Source organism: Perca fluviatilis, chromosome 18 (genome assembly GCF_010015445.1).
Source record: "Perca fluviatilis chromosome 18, GENO_Pfluv_1.0, whole genome shotgun sequence".
Lineage (NCBI taxonomy): Eukaryota > Metazoa > Chordata > Actinopteri > Perciformes > Percidae > Perca > Perca fluviatilis.
The window spans coordinates 12,097,702-12,121,610 of record NC_053129.1 but is presented as its reverse complement, the minus strand read 5'-3'; the positions used below and the strand labels follow the sequence as shown (position 1 = coordinate 12,121,610).

At 41.5% G+C, this 23,909-nt stretch overlaps 1 protein-coding gene across 18 annotated transcripts in view; it reads left to right on the top strand.

The window, feature by feature from the left end:
• Window positions 1-23,909, top strand: part of nrxn3b (neurexin 3b) — a 330,684-nt gene that overhangs the window by 236,621 nt on the left and 70,154 nt on the right. For all 18 annotated transcript variants that reach the window (XM_039781091.1, XM_039781084.1, XM_039781082.1 and 15 more), the window contains one exon: window positions 14,550-14,731. In XM_039781091.1, the coding sequence (XP_039637025.1) occupies window positions 14,550-14,731 (182 nt within the window). The remainder of the gene's footprint in view (window positions 1-14,549; window positions 14,732-23,909) is intronic.

Sequence of the window (23,909 nt, the reverse complement as noted above, 5' to 3'; positions counted from 1 at the left end):
GTCAACTTGTCAAAGACCTTTACATGAAAACTCTCACCTCCCTCTGCCTGGAATAATACAGCTGGAGCCCCATCAGGGTTACAGAGGCGCTCGGTGGTGCACACGGATGAAACCCCGCAGAGAGATGTATTGTCTACAATGTCATTGCCAGACCTTCCTCCACATCGCTGCGGAGGAGGGTCTGGCTAGTCCACACAGCATTCCGGGATGGGAGAAAAACGTGCTCTGATTTATTGGCATTTCTTTAAACCAATCATAATCGTCTTGGGCGGCGCTAAGCGCTGCACAGAGCCCCGGTGTGGCTGCAAAATAGTTTCAGGAAGGAAGTTGTTTTGGTGGAACATGTGTACGTTCAAAAGTAATTTTAGTCGTGCAACCGAAACCTCAGATTGGACAGATAGTCTAGCTATCTGTCTGGATTTACCCTGCAGAGATCTGAGGAGCAGTTAACCATAGTCTTCATACATCCACCGGAGTTTAAAATGCCAACACAAAGGAAGCGCTAGGTAACGGAAATCCGGCTGAAAATAAGGACATACGGCGGAATTTCCGGCGGCAAAGGGGCAATCCCGGAAGTGGAAGACGAACAATGTCATAAAGCCACAGTATTCGGTTCCAATTTGATGAATAACCATTACCATGTGCTGATTGCTTCCGTAAAAGAATGGCAACCCTTAACTGTGTACCTTAAAGGTTGCACTGCAACCTTTAAGGCATCCACTCTGAAATAAGAGCTACCTTGTCAAAACCAATCACTTCATCAAGGTTGCCATTTATGGCAGGCCTCAGCTTTAAGTGGAGTGTTGTTCTGTGAGAAAAGCAGTGCGACAGTGAGTGTAAATGTTACTTCAAGTCCTTGGCTCAGAGGAAGGCGGCTGAGTAAACTTTTGAAAAGTACAAACTTGATTGAGTTTTTCTTTGCTGTCTCACGCTCCAGCCTGCACTGTATATGTGTGTTTTTTTTAGTTTGTGAGAGAGTTAAATAAGTGTGGGAGTATTTATGTCACTGTATCAGTGAAATGTAAAGGTGTTTGATGTTGGTAGGGTTGGAGACGATATCAGGTTTGTCAAAGACGTTGGTCGCTAGGATGTGGGGTTGCTATGCCAACCGCAGGCACAGCTGGTGTAGCTTTGGAGAAGACAATGAAGCTGTGTTTCAGCGGGCAATTATCAAATTCAGACAAGGAAGGCCCCGAGCAAACAAAAAAAAGGTCAGCCGGCATGTTTATTCACAGTTTGATGTGATTTCTGTATTGTCAGCTTGGTTGTGTTGTTTCTTTTCCCCTGTGATGAAGAGCCATTACTGTGCATATTAGGTTCAAGTACTTTCCTATTTGATGTAGTCATATCAAAGGGAAGATTAGCCCTGCTTCATACAAGACTCAAGACATACAAGATTTCTTTTAGCAACTGTCCGTCCAGCTCTCTAATCCATATTTTTCAAAAAATCAGGTGGGCATCTGAGAGAGATTCTCAAGTTGTTATATAAAAAGAGTCTACCTGTAATTGAAATACACAGCGGACATGTCAGTAGAAATAATGATTTGACAGGGACGACATGGAAAAGTAAGGCTCGCTCTCTCCTTCAGCTTGTAACATTTTGTTTGTAGCTGTCAGCTTCCATTTAAAACGGCAATATCTGTATGTGAGGGCAGACTATATGCGGAAGTGCCGCCTTAATTATCACTTCCCACATTTGCAGACTTTGTGTTGAAGCCAGCTGAGGAGGAGAGAGGCGAAGAAGTTACAGAGCTGTCTGTGTCATCAGCGCTTGAAAATAACACCAGCTACCTTCTGTCGAGCAAATATTTGAGCTGGTTGTTGGTGTGGCAAAGGTGGCAGGCAGTTTGACAGATAGTCAATCCATCTTGACTTATTACATTCTGTACACAACTAGTCCGAGGCAAACAAACCGAACTAGCAAAATCCATTGGCTGCTGTGGTCTGTTGACATCTTGTGAAAAATAACCCTGCAGCACTATCTGCTTCACTGGAAGAGAATGCTCTTTATTCAGCCAACACATTTCAACACAGGACCTTTTATCATTCTATAGTAAAAAAAAAAAAAGTCTATATATAGGCTACCTGTTCACTATAACTTGGCTGAATCTTTATTTATCCGATAAGAACTAAACGCACAACGTTTAGAGGAAACCGTACTCCAAACAGGCAAATTTCAGAATAAAAGTACCGAACAAAATGTTACATAAACAGTATAAACTACCACACAGTCTCAAAATAAAATCGTAACATAAGCATAAGGTAGGGTGCAATGTGGAGTTTTCTTGTGAAGAAATTACTCACCAAATGCATAACCCTAATCCCTCAACCCAATTTTACCTTGTAAATATTTATTATAAATTATGCATTTTTACTATTTTCTTAACCTTTTGCTTGCTTTTGCATGATTTTTATCTAAGCACTTTATTACATATACCAGCACTTATTGCTACATACTGTGTGAATTTCTTGCATGTTCTCACGAGCACTTTTTTTGTTATATACATTAGCACTTATTTTTTGATTGTGTGAAATGTTATGGGTTTTTATAATTTTTCTATTTCATGAGTTTCTAGTTGCTAGAATGGCCCTCATCGACTTTTAACCTTTACCACCCCTCTGTGTGTGCGAGCACGTACGATAGGATTCAGCCTTTTTTTTTTTTTTTAACCATACTTTTTCTATGTAAACATTTTTTAAAGGCCTGGGTGCACCCCTCCTGGGTTCTCACTAGAGGTGTTGTATCCAAGTCATTTAGTATTAGAGCACTGCAGAATGTTTTGTTTTTTAAGCTTAAAAAGCTATGAGTTAAATATCCTACATGGCTTTAATAGAAAAATGTATTTGACGCATCGTGATGCATCAAGATATCGAATTGAATCGCTGACATGATAATCGTCATCAAATCAGTGAAGATTCACACCTCTAGTTCTCACATGCTCGCACACACAGATAATCCTCTGGTCCCACGGAACCCTAACTGGATCTTGAACCCCAGCCTCTCGGATGAAGGAGCAAATTTCTTTTGGATTCTTCCTCAGCCCCAAATTGGCTTTATCAATACCAATAAAAGAGTTCATCATGGAATGTTTGGCCTCCAGAAATGTGTGGACACTGGGTGTTTTCTTTACTTTTAATGGATCTCTTGTGTTCTATGATCCTATCTTTTGGTTGACTTTCAATTTCACCCATGATCGGATGAGTAAAGCTTGTTGTGTTCCTTGTGACTTTGCAGCTGACGCAATTTCCACATTCATTGACATCCCCAGTTGGAAAGGACAACACACAAACCAAAGCCAATTTTTTATTAATGCAGTGTTTGTACAATCTAAACTTTCCCGACTCTTTGGTCCAAAAAAAAAAAAAAAAAGGCAAGTTTGTAAAAAGTTCAGAATGAGTAAATGTGACCAACTGGGGTTTGAGTCATAAAGGCCTTGGGATGAGATCAGTGGCTGAGGTTGGTGTGTTGTATTTTTGTATGAGACGGGGGAGAGACAGAGACAGACTGGCAGACAGTGAGGAGCAGAGGAGTTCTGGGCTCTCCTCGAAGCCTTGGCAAAGGCAGACAGGCTGCACTATCCTCTGGGGATGATTCAATTATAAATGATTCTTCCTTTTGGACCCATCTTGGAATCCCGTATTCTTTAGGAGATCTTCTTCACTTAATCCTCAGCAGGGTTTGGTGTGGCCCATCTCTGAAGTGATATGCCTCACACACATTGTGCGTCATGCATTATGAATGATGGGAAGGAGACACTCATGTCCTAATTTTGCCCAGAGCAGTGTGAACATCAACACTAGAACTGATAGAATACTAATTTTCGCCATAGAAAGGAGCAGGATTGAGTCAGGTTTTACAGAGCTTTAGTGTCCCAAACATTTGTGTGCGTTTACGCCATCTCAAGCTGACGTCTCTCCACCTTTGCTGCCCATCTTTTTCTGTCTGTCCCTTCCTCTTCTACCCTGTATCCTTCTTCGTCTCTCGTACCTTCTTCCCTTTCATCTCTCTGCAAAGTCTCTCTCCCCTTTCTAAACATTCTACTGGTGGCAGCGTGCAGCATTAAAGTCAGCAGACAGGTCTTCTTTGTAGCCTAGAGTGCTGCGTGGATATCAGCTGCAAACCCTATCACTCCCCCCGCCTCCTCGCCCGGCGTCTGAAATCCTCTTCAGACCCCCTTCTCTCTTCCTCCTCATCTTCTTTTTCCAACCAGAGAGAATAGGAGCTGACATCTCCAGAGAACGAGAAAAAAAACCCATTTAAAGCCCTTCCTCTCTGTCCGCTCGCCGCTATAACAGAGAAGTGTCAGTAATGCAGCAGGAGGGGAGACAGAGAAGGGAAGGGGAGGGAGGGAAGAGAAGGGTGAGACTGGCTATCCGAGTTTCACAGTAATGAGCGGAGAGTTGTTATGGCTCACCTTCTGCTGTTCTAGTCTGTGTGTGTGCGTGTGTGAGTATTTTCACTTGTGTACTCACGTTTGCGCCTTCGCAGTGTTACATGAAGCTGAAGTGAGGATACATGACTGCTTTGTTAATGGGTGTCTGTGAGTTGATCTTCCTGTTCTTCTGTAGCAATCTGAGGATGACATGACATGCCTGTGAGTAAGGAACCAATGCCTTTTCCTGTTTCTCCAATAGGAGAAGAGGGGATGAATATCTCAAGCTCACATCTACAGTACGCCACTTGACTCTCTCTCTCTCTCCCTCCCCATCTGCGTTTCTCTGTTCTCAATGTCTTTCCTCCTTCCTCGTGCAAAAAGTGACTCTTCCACCACTCTCCCCTGCTCCCCCTCTCCACCATCTCCCCCACTTCTGCCTCAGCAACACGATACAGATGGCAAATCAAGCTGTTCATCGTGGAAATATGTCAAGTATGTCCCCCGCCAGTGAAGGGTGACAAAAAAAGATAAGAACTTTTTTTTGATTGAGTCATCTCACCGTGTGCTGCATCACTGGAAGTCATTGCACCTGAAGGGTTTTTGAGCCCAATCCAATTACATACATTACACATTAATTTCAAGCTACGGGGAAGAATTGTTGTGGAAGACAATAATCCTTTAACAGTTGGCGAGTTCATCATGCTAGCTAGGATAGTCCCAGGGATAATATTAAAGCAAGGCATGCATTTTATGTTCCCAAACTGGAGCAGTGGTGGTTAGGCATAAACCATGGAAAAGGGTTGGCAAACAGCATCCTGTGGGCCAGGGAGTGCACCGAGTTTGGCAACCTCACATAATTCCCAATTACAACCTGAGCTGAGATCTAACCAATCAGAATAAACAAAACACCTGTGTGGGTGTGCAGAAGATGAGCCTTCAGGTGTCACTGCAGAACAAGACAGAAATAAGTACAGATAAATATAGATTCAAGTAAAAAATAAAATAGAGGTATATACAACTAATTTCCGGGTACAAGTAAAAAATGATGAGTAATGAAACTAAGTAGGGCTACACAATATATCGCAAATTTATCGTTATCGCAAATGTTGATATCGAGGTACACGTATCGAAAAGACTGCTTGAACTGCAACAAATGAAAGCCTATGACGTGCATTCACACTCTGCATCTCAATATATTTGCTACTGACTGAGGTGATAAAGAGCATGGATGTGAAAGTATAGCTCTTGGATTATGTGAGGTGTTAGCCAGCAAAGCAGTCATTAACACTGTACGTTTGAGTATTTGTTATAATTTGATCGCATGTTCTCCTGATATCCTGCAGCCCTATTACTAAGTGTTGTCTGTATTGATATAGCAAAATAAAAACCTAATACAGTATATTATATGATGTGGTAAGACAGTATAACCTAGCAGTGCACTGCTGTATGGACAGCTCCTGGTGCTGAAATGAGCTTTTCTAAACTTGGCATATAAATGACAGATGACTTTTAAGAATACCATATTTGGTTAATTGAACCTGAACAGAGTTGAGAGTAGATAGTTTCTCAAGCAGAAATGTTGCAAGATTTTTTTTTTCTAAAAGCTAATTTGTTGCACACAAAGGACACAATGGTCAATTGGTGTGTAAGTCAAATATAACAAACGCATTTTCTATTTTTATATATATATTTCTACCTGTTCATTTTCGATCTATTTCTTTAGTAATGCTGCTGTATTAGAGTGTATTAGTTTTAGCTAGGCGTACCTAATACACTGGCAACTGAGTGTTCAGTAGGTTACACCATTACAACGATTAGTCGATAAATCAATGGGTCGATCGACAAAATCTTTTGATAATAGATAAGGTGTTTCGGTAATTTCTACTTTGTTTGACATTTCACAGACTAAAAGATAAATCAATAAATGAAGAGAATAATTGCCATATTAAGCTATAATGAAAAGTTTTTGGTTGCAGCCCTTTATACCAGCACAGTATGTTCTTTCTGATGTGCTGCCTGTTGACATCGGTTGTTTCCCGTCACCTGCACTTCCTCTGCACTGGCACCAACAACCGACTCCAACAAAACTGTCAGCACTAAATCTCACTGCAGCAGAGAGGCTTTAGCTTCTCTTGGCATTGTTAGGCAACTGTAACACAAATACTGTACAACCACTGTAGTATTTGACTGCTCAATCCCAGCGAGTGGAGCTGCTGCCCAGCGGCTCAGACTTTGTCATCCTGGCTACTGGTGCTGGCTCTGCAGCACTCAGCAGCTACCTGGACCTCTGTCTTGCTTTTTGCCATTGCTAGTGGGTTCTGGCTCATAAAGTTAGAATATGACTCTGACAAAATGTTATACAACGTAGAGTAACCCGTACAATCCTCAGTGCGCACTGTGTAGACAGGGAAATAATTTTCTAAGCTATAATCGCAGGCTGTGTTGTGGTATTGCCTAGCTTTCGGCAATCTTTTGACATTTGTTTAAGTTTACAAATAAAGGTTCCCTTCCAGCGATCATACCTGATACAAAATCATTTCATACATATACATTTTAATTACAGTAGGGTGAAAATATTACAGTTTAAAATATCAATTTTGCAAAGGGTAAATCTTGGTGACAAACAATAAATAAATGTGTTCCCATTCCCAATTCTGTCTGTATTTCACAGCGTATTTGCCTGCACATATATCATAATACAACTCAGGCGTCTTTTACTTTTCACTAGGTACGCTCTGTCCATGCTGTCTCTGTTTTTATTCCACTTCCATTAGCCCTGGTTTTTGGCGCGTGAATATATGCAGTGTGGTGTGTGTGCTTCAGCTTATTATAACGGGGAAACAGACAGTGTAAATCATTCAAGGCTGGCTGTTTTCTTTACATAGCCATCCTTTACAACACACTGCCCTTCATCAATCATATTCTGCATGTTGTTCAGCGTTGCTGATGAAACATGGCCACCATGTGTTTTGACAATGTAGAGACACATATACACACACACAATGTGCATTGTGTGCGTGTATGCCATAGGAATACATTAGATGATTACATCCAACAGCACTCATGCACCAACATAGACATCTATAGTACTTTAGCCATTTGCTGTAAACTTGCTTCTGGCAGCTGATTGAGGATAGAAGGAGAGAGAGAGAGAGAGAGAGAGAGAGTGAGCACTCAATCATCTGTCTCGTCCCTCTCTCTCTATCCCGGGGGGGAGAGGCAACAGTTGGAAGTATGAATTATAAAATGATAAAAGGTTGTAAAATGGAGATAAATCCCGGTGATTACACAGCTCAGTATCTCACAATTCGATTCCTCTGTCAATGATTCTTTATTGTGGTTGTGTGAAGGACAGCAAGCCTAATAATTCCCCTCGTATGAAGCACGGCAGGGGAAAGCATTGTGATGATAGAGTTCTTTTAAACGTGATTGAGGAGGCAATTACATTTTGCATCTCACTTTCAGGATTTCTTTTTTTTTTTTTTTTTTTAAGGCTTCTCTTTCTTTTCCTCATTCTCCGATGGCAGAGAATTCGACCACATCAAACCGTGTTTGTCTTCTACTTCCATCCCCTGGGGTGCCAGCGCTGCAGAAAGCCCAAGAGATAACAAGGGGAAAGACATAAAAGCACATAAACAACACACACCAAGGAGAAAGGAGAGGGCGTGTGTGTGCTTGTGGATGTGTGTGCATGAGTTAAGACTCGTACATGTCTACGCAGGTGACTTTGAGCATGCGTGTGTGCATGCATACTTACACCGAGAGTTAGAGTTTAGAGCATTTACCCAGACTGCAGTTCTGTGCCTCGGGGGGTAGCTGGCAGTGGCACCTTTTTCTTTTTGGCTGGCCTTGTGCACATACAGGTACATGCACATACACGCACACACACCAGCTCATCCAGCTTCCACTAGAATAAAAAAAAGAACTTTTGACCGCCGCCTCCCTGCAGCCTGTGCAGTTGGACAGCCAGTAACAGTCATTTGCTGTAGGTCCTCTGCCAGCTGCCTCTAAACAGAGGGTTTTATCACAGCATGGTGTGAACCCTCAATACAACCAATTACCCAGTTCTAACAGATGTGCGCCATTGCAACTGCTCTGCTCTTTTTGCTCTTATAGATAGCATTATTGCCTAGTGCGCTTTAAATACAGTGGGGCAAAAAAGTATTTAGTCAGCCACCAATTGTGCAAGTTCTCCCACTTAAAAAGATGAGAGAGGCCTGTAATTTTCATCATAGGTACACTTCAACTATGAGAGACAAAATGAGAAAAAAAAATCCAGAAAATCACATTGTAGGATTTTTTATGAATTTATTTGCAAATTATGGTGGAAAATAAGTATTTGGTCAATAACAAAAGTTCATCTCAATACTTTGTTATATACCCTTTGTTGGCAATGACAGAGGTCAAACGTTTTCTGTAAGTCTTCACAAGGTTTTCACACACTGTTGCTGGTAATTTGGCCCATTCCTCCATGCAGATCTCCTCTAGAGCAGTGATGTTTTGGGGCTGTCACTGGGCAACACGGACTTTCAACTCCCTCCAAAGATTTTCTATGGGGTTGAGATATGGAGACTGGCTAGGCCACTCCAGGACCTTGAAATGCTTCTTACGAAGCCATTCCTTCGTTGCCCGGGCGGTGTGTTTGGGATCATTGTCATGCTGAAAGACCCAGCCACGTTTCATCTTCAATGCCCTTGCTGATAGGAGGTTTTCACTCAAAATCTCACGATACATGGCCCCATTCATTCTTTCCTTTACACGGATCAGTCATCCTGGTTCCTTTGCAGAAAAGCAGCCCCAAAGCATGATGTTTCCACCCCCATGCTTCACAGTAGGTATGGTGTTCTTTGGATGCAACTCAATATTCTTTCTCCTCCAAACACGAAGAGTTGAGTTTTTACCAAAATGTTCTATTTTGGTTTCAGCTGACCATATGACATTCTCCCAATCCTCTTCTGGATCATCCAAATGCTCTCTAGCAAACTTCAGACAGGCCTGGACATGTACTGGCTTAAGCAGGGGGACACGTCTGGCACTGCAGGATTTGAGTCCCTGGCGGCGTAGTGTGTTACTGATGGTAGCCTTTGTTACTTTGGTCCCTGCTCTTTGCAGGTCATACACTAGGTCCCCCCGTGTGGTTCTGGGATTTTTGCTCACCGTTCTTGTGATCATTTTGACCCCACGGGGTGAGATCTTGCGTGGAGCCCCAGATTGAGGGAGATTATCAGCGGTCTTGTATGTCTTCCATTTTCTAATAATTGCTCCCACAGTTGATTTCTTCACACCAAGCTGCTTACCTATTGCAGATGCAGTCTTCCCAGCCTGGTGCAGGTCTACAATTTTGTTTCTGGTGTCCTTTGACAGCTCTTTGGTCTTGGCCATAGTGGAGTTTGGAGTGTGACTGTTTGAGGTTGTGGACAGGTGTCTTTTATACTGATAACAAGTTCAAACAGGTGCCATTAATACAGGTAACGAGTGGAGGACAGAGGAGCCTCTTAAAGAAGAAGTTACAGGTCTGTGAGAGCCAGAAATCTTGCTTGTTTGTAGGTGACCAAATACTTATTTTGCCGAGGAATTTACCAATTGATTCATTAAAAATCCTACAATGTGATTTTCTGGATTTCATTTTGTCATAGTTGAAGTGTACCTATGATGAAAATTACAGGCCTCTCTCATCTTTTTAAGTGGGAGAACTTGCACAATTGGTGGCTGACTAAATACTTTTTTGCCCCACTGTATGTACGTGAAAAATGAGGGGAGACATTGTGCAAACATGCCTGTAAATAATCTATGTAAATGTTTTTCATATTTATTTATTTATTTTAATCATCATACTGTACGCTGAGCTGGAACAGAGGCTCAACAGGAAATCTTTTTTGCTCCACTCAGATTTTTCCCGCTGGCCAAGTCTATTGAAACTGGTGACCTTCCGTCATTTCTGGCTCTGTGTGAAAATACCATCCTCCTCCTTTTTCTGTTTTTCTTTCCTCTAGTTGGGTAATGTCACGTGGGGGCCTGAAGGACAGGACATAGTTCTGTTGCGCAGACAGGTGTTCTGACCTTCTGTCTGCACTCCCACGCCTCAGGGGACCTCTGTGAAATAGAGGCCAAGGCTTTGACCTAGTCTCTCATCTACAGTTTTTCTCTAAACGGAAGCACACTGCAGATGCAATGAATCACAACTTTTCAGCCTCATTTGGAGGTATTTTGTTTTTATTTTATTGTCAACCATCAAAGAATAATCAAAGAAAATCAGTGTTGCTCATAATTTCTTTCAGAGGGCTCCTCATCTCCCCTCCCTCCACTCACAAATCAATAGTGCACCCATATGCTACAATTAGATCTCAAATGGCCTCCCTCCAATACCCACTGGCCATGGCAAGATTGTATTATTCAAGTATGGAGATGAAAGTCCCCTCTGATCCACCAAAATAACATCTTGTGCAGTAATCTGTTTGTAGATTTGATTCCTTTGATGATATTTCCCCTGTAGTTGGCTTTTCACCAGGGCATCATAGCTGTGAAAGGCATACATGTTGGATGTTTAATTTTCTGCTGTTCTACTGGCATGATGGCAGAAAGTTAGTCCATCTGTGAAAGAATGAATGAATGACCACGAGAGCAGATGAAAAGTCTACAGTAAAGTACAAGAAACAAGAGAAAGGGACACAGGAAGCAAAACCGCAAACTTTGAAGAGGATTTTCACATTTTCCTGTACCAATGCAAATACCGTGACATTGATACCGGTTCCTAAATGATACTTTTTTCGATACCAATTTTTACTCCTTAGGTATTGAAATTAGGTATTGAATGATGAGGCATTTTTCGATATTTAAGAGGCAATTCGGTCGGTGCCTAAAATGTATTGAATTTGGTACCCAGCCCTGTGTTGAACTGTTACCAATTTAATTCAGTTAAATTTTACGTATAGTGTAAAATCATTACAGAAGTTATCTCAGGACACGTTACAGATATAGAAGTTCTAGATCACATTCAGTGATTTACAGGGACCCAAACAATTTGATCCAAGAGCAATTGCACCAAGTGCAGCGGAGAGGAAACACTTCTTTTAACGGGCAGAAACCTCGAACAGAACCTGGCTCTCGGTAGGCGGCCATCTGCCTCGACTGGTTCGGGGAGGGCACTACAATAATGCCTAACTACAGTATAATAAATATATGACTCATAATAATTATAGCAGTGGGTAAGCAACAAAAATAAAAAAGCTGTCCAAGCCCAATACTTTGGCACACTCTGTTACAGAGATCCTTCTTCTTTAAAGGTTGTATTACTCAGTGAGCCAAGTTATATCCCAGACAATGAAAGACATTATTTTCTCTTGCACTCTTGCCCTTTTAATTACATGTGCATTTTAAAAGGTTTTTGCCAAAAAACTAATTTGAGATCTTCTTGCTAATGTAGAGTACGCACTGCTGGAAAACAGTGAAAGCAATATGTGTTGATTTATTGTATTATAAATGAAGAAAAGCTCCTGCCTGTTGTTTTTTTTTAGTTTTTTTCTTTTCATTTTCATTTTTGCATTCTGTTTTCAGTTTAATTGATTTTTAGTACTGGGTAAAAAAAATATATATATATATCTTGAAAAGACTATTATTTAATAACAGTTTCGGGCTGGTTAATGCCCAAGGAGGTGTTAGTTGAATTACATGAGAGTAGCCATGCTACAATATGCTGGCAAATATGCCGTTGCTTACCCTCTCTATCTAATTAGCTTCCATGCAAAATCTCTGAAATTGAATTATAGTCATGCTCCTTATATCCACTTGAGTGGAAAAGGCCTCTCGTCTGGTGAAGCCCTTTTGATAGGAAGGGAAGTTATTCAGATGAAACTCTTGACCTCTGCAGTTCAGCCTCGCTGCTACAATTCTTCATTTCCTCACAGTTGCTAACAATTCATTTAGTTCTTTTTCTCAGTTGAAATCAAGATTTAAGATGAGTATCAGAAATGACACTTTACACACAACGAATGCATGACTTGCTATGCGGTGGACTTCCTCTCTGTGTGGACATAACAGCCGGTGCAGTCTTTTTTTGGGAAATGTACTACATTTCGCCATTCTCGGGTTCTCTCTCTTCTCTGTACTTGTGCAGATCATCACCCACTTGTGTGATTGCGTGTGAGAAGGCATCGTGTTTGTGTGTCTGTACACGTGTTCGCACACTTCTATACTTCACAATGTGCATTTGTGCCTCCGTCAGCCGGCCCGTGTGTGCGTCAGTCGCCGCGCGTTTGGCTGCCTGTGTGTGTTTCATGCCGAACATTGTCTTCTTGAAACACTAAGCAAATCTCCTCAATGTGATAATTGGCTCCCCGGGGTGCTTGTATCTTTGCTGCTCATCATCGTCATCCCCTCCAGAAATAAAAAGAGAGCGCGTTAGATGAGATAGGCGAAGTTTGCCTGGGAAACTGATCCCAAGTCTGCCTGAACTCTTTTTGGCAAGAAGAAACTTTGAGGCAATGAGACAGCGGGGGCCAGATCCGGTGCAACCTGGCTGCAGGCTGCTATCTGGTGTCTTCACGGCACCGGGGCCTTGTTTTGTCAGCCATGATACATGATAAATGATACAAAACATCAGCTTCAATCGCTGCAATGACATTGAGAACAATTGGGAGATTTTATTGTTTCTCTTCAGGAAAAAAAAAACAACAACCCTGAAATCTCAAAGGGAGTCGCCTGTGTTAAACCAGCCATGTAGGGTTATTAGTTACAAGAAGTGAAGCAGTTGTTTGAGGCTCGGGATGCTTCACTTGTTTAGGTGTTTTTCATGTCACATAGACGACCTTAGTTGGTGGTTTGCATTGCTGGCACCTGAGCTGTGTAAAATGCAGAGCTGTTTGTGCGCCTGAAGGCAAATAGAGACACTCATCTGGTCGATGGAGTCTCTCCCTCTCTCTTACTCCCTCTCATCCATATGTTCTTGCAGTCTCCGGGGTATTGTGGACCACATAGCAGATTGTTGGCCGCTTCATAGGGGAAACAGTGAGACAGCTGGGCACCCATCACAAGGCCAAACAGATGTTCAGGTGACTTAGAGAGGAAGTGAATGGAAAAGAGAGGAAGGGGGGGGGGGGGCACAGGTTATGTGGAAGATATGGATGCGGAGGGATATTTGGGAGGCAGAAAAAAAATGAATTTGAAATGAGACTTCATTAGCAATCCCCTGTCAGCCTCTGAGGTGGGCCAAATGCTTTCTACTATCCTTAGGCCACAGGAGTCTGTTTCGTCTCCCATATTGATTCGCCCACTAGTCTATCTGCTGTAGGTCCAATGCCTTTGATCTCTTGATTATCTTTTTTCTAAATGTGGACGAGATGGCTAAGCGGCTCAAGGATTCAGTGCTTTAATTCTGACGCACCCTAGGGAACATTCAGAAGTTAGAATGGAATCCGGCCCTGCAACCAAAAAATGAAACTTTTCTCTTCTTCTTTTTTCTGTTCCACGTGATGATAGAAAAAGGAGATCCACAAACAATTTTCACAGAGCCCGTGTCTCAGGGCCAAGCTTGATCCAATCAGAGCCTCTAATCTGACACAAATCTGCATAGAGGCTGATGTAATAACAAAAATCTCCATTATGGTAAGCTTCTCTACCCCCACTGGTAGCGAGGCCCCTTTTTTCTATACTGCATTTATCAAATTAAACCAGATGAAGGTTCTTCGATTTTTCCCCACCCACCCCTTCTCTTCTTTCTTGTGCCAGCCTTTGTTCTTTGGTTGCAGGTCTCATATATAATACATGAGGATTGGGAGACTTATCCGGTTCTGGCCATACTGGCTGATATTCCCTGGAAAGGGTCTATATTTAAGAGTTGGATAGGTCATAGATGGCGCCAGGGGAGCTGATGACTTCTACCCAAAAGGTGGTGGCGGCTGAATACCATTAAAAAAAAAAACTAAAATAGAACTCAACACAATTATATTGTAGCAGTGTCAAAGTAGCTGCAAAGGAATTACAGCAGACTTAGCCCTTAATGGAGGTTTGGATCTAGTTTTGTCTTGTTGCTGATGACACTGTGCTCCCTAGTGTCTAGTGACACTATGTTTGAACATCAACGAAAAAAGAATTTTACCCTTTACTCTTTTTATCTGCCTCTATTTCTACTTGAATAAATCTAATTCCTGCCCTTTTTTGCTTCTCGTGTTTCCACAGCTGGCACCACCTATATCTTTGGTAAAGGAGGGGGTCTGATCACATACACATGGCCCAATAATGAGAGGCCAAGCACACGGACGGACCGGCTGGCGGTGGGCTTTAGCACCACCATCAAAGACGGAATCCTCGTCCGCATCGACAGCGCCCCACGTCTGGGTGACTACATCATGCTCCACATCGTAAGTACTCACGTTTAACACCTTAATATGGCAGTCACTCTACTGAAGTCATTTTTATTTAATTAGATTAAGGCTAAACATCTGGTTCAAGCTAATTAGGAACAGTTACGTATCTATTTTAGCTCCTATACATTACAATAAATGAATAAACCTATGCTTTTGTTATTGTTGTCCAGAAGCACTTATATGTTTCTAGCATTACAACCGAGATGATGACCGAAATCCCCTGTGAGTCATTGGTCAAGGTTTACATATTGCAGTCTTCAGGCCATATTCAGCCCATCATGCTCAAACTGAATTATACAAACGGTGCAGATCCATAAAAGAAAAACAATAAATAGAAAACTTACCCCCATGCTCCAAGTCTCTGCTTACCATCCTCTTCCAGAATAAACCTACTTCTCCACCATATACGAACTGACTCCCAGCATGAATAATGGATGGGGCCATCCCATACATATGCAGCCTGTTCCCACGAGTTGGCATTCTTGGCCAGTCGACGGTGCATCCATGCAGCATCTTAATAATCTCACTTTGAGACCTTGTGTTAGACTCGTTTACATAAGCATCAAGTATTTAAACTATCATCAACGGGAGCTGATGAATGCAGAGCGTCAAATCAGTGCAATTGGGGGGATGTGGAGGCAGCTGTGGTTCGGTGGAGGGGGGGGGTGAGTTGCTGCTGACGCCATGCGAAAAAAGATGTGGTGATGAGGAGGAGCTACAGTTGCTAAAGCAGATTGAAAGTATTTTTCTTCTTAAAGAGCTCCCCTCATCTCCTGAGTGCCGGCCATGTGGTGCAGAAAAGCAGCCATCTGCTCTGCAAAGATGAGGGCCAACAACAAGCAGTTTGGAGCTGCCTTTACAGTATACAGAGATAAAGTGAAGGTGTGTGTGTGTGTGTGTGTGTGTGTGTGTGTGCGTGTGCGTGTGCGTGCGTGTGCATGCGTGTGCATAGGTAAGAGAGGAAGTGGAATGGCGTGGATAGAGAGAAAATGATAAAGATGTACAGTAGCAATATGGGGAGACGCTTTTCTGAATCCCTAACCGACTGAATAATTGCAGGAACCCCTAAAGGAAGGAAAAGGAATGCATTTTTAATTCAGCTTTTTTAGATCACAGCACAGCTAGCCAAGCAGGGTATCTCTTATAATTTGGCTGTGAGTCGTTGAGCGGGTGAATATCTTTATTTCTCCAGTCTCTTGGCGCTAATGAATGTATTAATAGCAAAAAGCCAATTCATTCAGAGAAGCAGCATGTTCTAAAAAACGCAGTGTTGTGCTGCATGGGTAACATTGCATTGCTGATATTTTAAATGATTTATTGGCAGCCAAGGGTGTACAAACAAACTGGGTTTCATGTAATATTAACAGTGATTGTACCATTAAACTATAAAATACTTTGCAAACGTCACGACGCTCCAAGGCTTCATTTTTCCCACAATTACACTGCTATTGAACCGAAACCAAATGAAGAAAGCTGGACTTCTTTACCGCAGGTAAACGGTAAATAATTAATTAGACCTTGAGTGAATTTTTAGCCGTGAGACTGGTGGATTTGGTTACATCTTGAGGAAATTAAACCACTGCTTGACCTTACTTGTAATTTGTTTGTTGTTGTTATCTGGATAATACATTATCATTGGACTACGTTATTCTCCATGTCTGTAGTCGTGGGGATATTGAATCTCTAGGAAGGTTACCACAATACAGGTATTGTATTCGCAGTTAAAATAACTTTGCTGTCTCTACAAGTTTTATGAATGGCATAAAAGTAGCAGATATTTCAGACTTCACCGAAATGTCATTAGATAATAACTCCTAATGACAGACGTCAGGTCTTCGCTGTCAGCGCTTTGCATTTAGTAATGAGTCTTGGAGAAAAGGTTAAACGCATTACGCCTGTCGATTCTGGATATATGTCTAACCAAAGGTCTTATCAGGCCCAGGGCCATTACCTTAGCCTTTGTAATTATTAGGTCACTTCTTGAGAATCAGAACACCAAAGTGTAAAATAGAATTATAGACACAATAGGCACCCTATAACATTTTGATAGCGGAGTATAATGCATGGTATATATACTATATATAAATTGCAGTTTGTCTTTTTAATAACACTTCATCAGGAGATCATCAATGCCTTTGACTGACTTTGACTTAAGTATCTCATGCTTTCAGTTTATTCTGACAGAAAAAAAGGGCATACATTGCATTTTCACACCCAGAGCGCAGAGAGAAACAGACATTTAGAGGCAGAACCTAATCACTGATTCCCTCCTTAGTCTCCCTGTCTTTTTTTTTGTTGCTTTCTTCATTATCTCCTCTCCCTCCTCTCTGTTTTCTGATTAGCTTACGGCTTGTTTGACAATCATGAATTAAAATGCTGATTGTAGTGTTTACATTTTAACTGCTAAGAACAACTGCACGCTTGGTTTGAAATCTGAGGGGCAATTTGGGGTAATTTGCGGAGGTGAGCACGACATTTCGCCATCGCTGGTGTTTCATTTACGAGTTCATTCCATTTCTGAGCTCTAATGCGGAGCGTAAAACCGACGAGGACATCTTGTGTTTCATGTTGCACATAGTAAAAGATAATCTGAATGCAATGCTAAAATAACAAACCAAGGTGTTTGTGTAACAGGTGGGTCAAAAGGGGTTGTCACAACGCCGCAGGTGACTTGTGTTTGTGGGGTATGTACATTTTTGTGTGTGTGTGTGTGTGTGTGTGTGTGTGTGTGTGAGTGTGTGAGTGTGTGAGTGAGTGAGTGAGTGAGTGAGTGAAAGATTAAATCCGTGACAGAGAGACTCTTAAGCTGTGGGCTAGATGTGCAAGTTGTGATTCACACAGTCTCTCACCAGGGACTGCACATGACTGCAGGTGAAGATAACCCAAGACACACACACATAGGGAAATCCTTCATAATCTCATCTCTACCACATCATTTTATGCCACAAACAGACAATACAGGACAGATAACGATGCAAACTTAAAGAAACTGTACTGCTTAAAAGACATTGCAGTAACCTTATTGCAATAAAAGATCTGCTGGTGATAGTGAATATTATTAAAGGTTTATTTTGGATCACAAAATTGTGTCTGAATATCAAAGGTCCCATGTTGTAAAAAGTGAGATTTCCATGTCTGTATTGATTATGAAGCAGGTCGAGGTGCTATATAATTATTGTGAAAGTTTCAAAAGACTTATTCCGTTAAGAAATGCACACAGCCCGTAATCATTTACGGTGCCGTCAGGACTTCTGTACGTTTGTGATGTCACAACTATACTATATTTAGGTAGAAAGTGCAGATACAGTGCCGTTACAGTTGTTCCCCGGCTGCAATGACGTTGCAGTGATACCGAGAGCTAAGATGTGCAAGACCCGGAAACACTGACCAATCAGAGCAGACTGGGCTTTTTCAGTAGGGCGGCTTAAAGAGACAGGCGCTAAAACAGGGTGTTTAAGACAGAGGGTGAATACAGGTATATTCAGACATGATAATGTATACAAATAATGTATTTGTTTTAACATTAAAGCATGTATGTAATGTATGCATGTAAATGTTCCAGTAGAAACCCAAAATACAAGTATGAACCTGTAAATGAGCATGGTATGGGACCTTTAAAGGAAAATCGCCCCCTTTTATCTCTTGGAAGATGCAGTCCTGTGTCTGAGGTGTCATCCTTATTTATCACAAGTTGCTGGAAAATCTGAAGGTAGAGAGGACGATGACATGCAACCAAAGTCCTGGCCTGTGTTTGATTAAAGGACACGACAGTAACACTATATGTACCTTAGCCACCAGAAAGACCCTAGATAAGACCCTTTTACATTGTCTGAACTCTACAATCTGAAATAGGCGAGGACGAGCTATAGCCTGGTCCATCTCCAGCTCCAGTGAGCCCAGATGAACTCACTTCTGTGGAGGACGTAGTATGTGATAAGTTGGAGTCAGGTGAAGCTGAAATTGCGAATGCTCCATCGTCTTTCATGTCTGGCCTCTCATGGTTTGCAATTAAGGGAGGGGGGGACTGCAAGACACCTGACAAGATAAAGCCTTCTGCAAGTATTGCAACACATTCTCTTTTAACAGGTGCAAGTCATTACATTGAAAACTCCAATTGCCAGTTTTCGGATTAACCTGACATTTAAACTCTTAAAGGAATACGCCACCGTTTGTTGAAATAGGGTTATTCACCGTCTCCTCTATATTTATATAGGTGGGCAAACACATTTTCGTTTCACTGCATGCATTGTCTTAGTCCGGCGCCGCTAGCTTAGCTTAGCGTAATGAATGGAATCCTTTGTTGCCGTTAGCATGTCGTGTGTAGAAGTGACCCAACAACAACAAAAACAAAACCTAATTACTTCTTGTGGACTGCGTATTCACAACAAGTAAAAATAGCATATAATTAAGACTAGACGATTTCCTGAATAACCCAATTTCAACAAACGGTTGCGTATTCCTTTAAAAACGGAGCTTCAACTGTAAACCTTTCTCATTGTAATGGCTAGTTTATTACTTGTTGTTGCTTTTAACATTTCAATCTTAATTATGAAATATGAATTTAAAGTTATGTTACAAAGGTGTTTTAAAAGCTTTAAATTTCCCTCAGAAAGTAGTCACCTGTTTATGGTTTGTGTTTAAGATATGAAAGCCCCTTTTTCGGGTGATAATGGTACAGTAATAGTCTTCATAAAACTTTATCAAATGGGTGGACAGATGCTCCAGATTTGTTCATACACACGCATACTTTTCACGTGTTAAACACACACACACACTCTTGGGATATGTTAAATCGTTCAAACAGACATTGACAACCAATCTGGCTCATATTTTGAATGGAACGACAGCACACAGAATTCCATTACCCACTTGAGTTTTCTCCTCGTGCTAATTCACAGACAGAAAAGTTGCGGCTGCTGGATAATTGAAAACCCAAGGGCTCAGACACAAGATGTGGGATGAGATGAATGGCTGTGGATGGTAAATGCTATATTGCGCGGACTATGCTTCAACTAATTTTCCATCACCCTAACATTGTACGTTACACGCATACAGTAATGCATGTATATTTTAATGTATTAATGCAGGAGTGTAGATGCATTATTCATTCAGTTCTTCACTCATTCCTGTCTCTCCCTATCCATCCATCAGCTGCTTCTTTGTCTGAATGTGTTTATGTCCAACATTGTCAGTTTCCCAATCTACCTCCCTTTCTCTCCCACTCCCTCTCCCTCTCCCTCTGACAGACCTAATATAAGATGTTTGATGTGTACCTGTGTGCATCAGCGTGTATATGGCCAGCAATGGATTGCCTCTATTGAGTTACCCTACCACGGCAGGGAAAGATAGATATTATCGCGGTTATGGCTCATGGCCTCTGATAACATTACAGCTTCTTATTTAGAGTTTGTATTTCCTTACCTCCCACATTTGATTCCCCCCACGGAAATAAAGAGCTGGGAAAATATACCTTGCAGCTGTTTTCACAACTGGTTGCATGCAGTACACGCAGTCAGCATTATTGTAACTTTGTTGATAAATAAGTGTTTCTCTGAAGCTGAGAGTTATTTTTATCTCTGCTGCATTATTATTCAGATTTTCCAGGTGATACAACAGACCGCATTATTTTACCTCACGGCTGTGTTTTAAACTAATAACTAAATTGTAATTATCATTGCAAGAATATTATTGGCGGGTGGTGCACAGGTTGCTCCTTATGAGGTCAATATTATACCAGATTATTAGCACTATACCCACCCTTGGGGTGACACTGTTGACATAATGACTTTTCACAGCAGGCTGAGCTTAACTGGCATACTAGCTGCCAGATGGTGAGCGAACCTGTGTGTGTGTGTGTGTGTGTGTGTGTGTGTGTGTGTGTGTGTGTGTGTGTGTGTGTGTGTGTGTGTGTGTGTGTGTGTGTGTGTGTGTGTGTGTGTGTGTGTGTGTGTGTGTGTGTGTGTGTGGTAAACCTTTACATGCTACAGTAGATACGAGCAGCTGTGAAAGACTACATGATCAGAAAGGATCATTCATGGTTGTTTTTCGTTCGGGATTTTAAGGTTGTTTTTGGTCTGCGAGTGGTTTAAAAATCAGACGAATTTGATTTGACAGACGATACAAAATTAGCTTGACAATTAGTTCAATTTAATTCTAATTTTAATTCTTTTTTTAAGATTGCTAATCTAAAGGTGGTTGTGGCACTTTTTGAAACGTTTGAAACTAGATGATCTTGCCTGTAATCAGTGGTGGTAAAATGTTTGGTTGGTCTTGGCCGGATTAATCTGCTGGAGGGGCTCAGGGCAAAACGTTTGTTGTCTGACATTCCACTCCCCGTCAACTCTTTGCATTTTATATGTACCCTGTTGCCTCTTAAGTTTCCATGTTGTACAGTTCTCACAGCAGACTATATTTTGTATATCCAGAGACACAGTAGGGATGCAACGATCCAACTTTTACTCTCCCGATACCCATTCCGTTAACTCTGGGTGTGGATACCCAGTACCAATCGAATTCAAAATCTGTAGCTCACTCCGAAAGGCCTTTTTCACAGAAGAAATGTTGACATGTCATAGTAGGAAAAGCACAGTTGTAAATATTCAAATGAATCGAGGTTAAATTCCAGTTTCAGGGTCCTGGTGTGGATGCTGGCTCACTGTCACACTGTTTTGGCTTCCTGGGACACTTTGAATAGAAGAGCCATTGGTAATGTTATTAGTAACACCTTTTCCTACTTTGACAAGTCAAAATGTCTGCTGTGGAAAAGGTGTAGTGGAATCATTTTTGTGTAAGCTAAAATGAGTGGAACTGATTACGAAAACACTGAATTGTATGTAGGGCTGGGCAAAATATCGGTATTATTTCGACATTGATATATGAGGCTGGATATGGTCTTTCGTTTTGGATATTGTAATATCATAATATGACACAAGTGTTGTGTTTTCCTGATTTTAAAGGCCACATTACAGTAAAGTGATGCAATTGTCTGAACTTACCAGACTGTTCTAGCTGTTCCATTATATGCAAGTTAAGTTGGTGTTGTTATTTTGACTACGTTGATGGTTCTCTTGTAAGATTATGGATATATTGCAGTAATATAATTATTCTTATTTTACTTGTAACCACCTCACTCATTTTTCCAATGTTATAAGTTTATGTTTTATTTAATCTTGGTCATAAAGTAACATAAAAAAAGAGTGAAATCACACTTTCTAGCCAAAGGGTATTGTATTGAATATTACAGAAAAGAAAGGAAAACAATGTCTGTGCTCCTCTGTTAAAGCGTTGCCTCTGATGTTCGTGAGTTGACACTAAATAATCAAGGACGGTTGTTGAGAGTTTGGTGCCATTAATAATTAACAACTTAGACAGGCACCTTCGCTTTAGCTGAAAACACAGAAAAAAGATCCACGGACACACCTAAATGAACATTACACCGAAAGCCTCTTTGCGTCTTGTATTGTCTTGAACAGCATGCATGGATACACAAAAACATATTTAACACAAGCGCTCACACTCTTTAGTTCTCCCTCTCTCGCTCCAATATAAGCCCGCCCACACTCTCACTCTCACATATTCTCCCTCTCTCTACTACGGCCGTGTACTTATATAAACACATATAACAAACACACACACACACACACTTCTACAGGCTCCTTCAACAAATTCTCACACCGCGGTACACTGGCACTGACACACCAAAGCTGATACTAGGGCTCTTCAGGGACATCTGCCTGTCATTCATCCATGTCAACCAAAGGCACTTTGGGGGGAACAGTTTACACACACACACACACACACACACACACACGTCTGTAGAGCAACAGCGAGTAATAACCGCTCAAGTTGGACAAACATAGTGACATTATTACAATGTAGCCATGTGGTCTTTGGCCTTAGCCGCAGCCTCAGCGATTTATATTTCATGGATTAAGATGAAAAATTCAATGAGAAACAACAGTGTGCCTGTCTCTCCCTACTTTGCTCTCTGACAGCTAGCCACCCCCTTGGGGGTTGCTTGTGTTTTCACAGTTTCATGGTAGGACATGAATCCCATTCTCACAGTGATGAAGAGACAGAAAGAGAAGATGAAAGAGACAGAGAGGGCAGCATCGTGTACATACAGAAGTAGAACAAATACAAGAGGCTGAATGAAGAAAAGAAAAGGGGGGGAGTAAGAAGAGGTAGGAGGAAAGGAGTTGGGGGGATATAGAGAGATGGGGGTATTTTAGAATTCAGAGCAGGATCAGAGACAAACTTGGCTCAGATAGGTCTCAGCACATTGGCTGTGAATTCAAAATTATGTGTTGCCTTTCTGTCTCACTCTGATGCAACCCCTCCTCCCTCCCCGCTACCAGCTTCCCCCCTCTTATCTCTCACTCCTTCTTATCTCTCTCTCTGCTACACTGCCTCAGCACTATTGTTTTCATACTTACGGCTAGATTGGTCGCTGGTAGCTGATCGGTCAGTCGGTTTGAATTCAGCTGCAGTGCGAAAAACCCTCTCTAGTAAAGCTCCCGGTAGAGGTGTGGAAAGAATGTGGCCATTTTAGTGGCAGCCATTTTAAATGCAGGAATCTGTCACTAAACCATTTATCGGTTATGTCGTCAGAAGTTTGTAATCCATCAATCAATCCTTATTACTACGGAAGCGTCTTGCTGCCACACCACAAAAAAAACAAAAACACAACAGCTTCTGACTATTTTCGGCTTCACCAGTGCCTGAAATAGGCCAGCCCTTTTGAATTTTGTCCACATGTGTACCCTCACTTCTAATTGTTATTACCAGTGTTATTAATAGGCTGATATTTAGACAAAAATAGGCTAATATCATGATTTATTGGGGAAAACCAAGCAATTGAATGTAAATCAAACATTCAGCACCCCATTACAGCCGAAAGGAATGATCCTTTGTTTCATAACCACATTTTCAGACACTGTGACGATTTGCGACTTTGAGATTGCTAGTCGCATCAGGCTCCTAAGATCGAATAGTCGACTATATGGGGTCACCTCTAGAAGATACTGTATACAAGTGAATATGAATATAAATATATCCAAGGCACATGCAATGGTCATGGCATGAAACTGCTGAATTAGGGTACTGGCACATTTTTTCGTCCAATTCCGGCACTGGGCTTCACCACACCACAGACCGCCATCAAAGAAAAAAA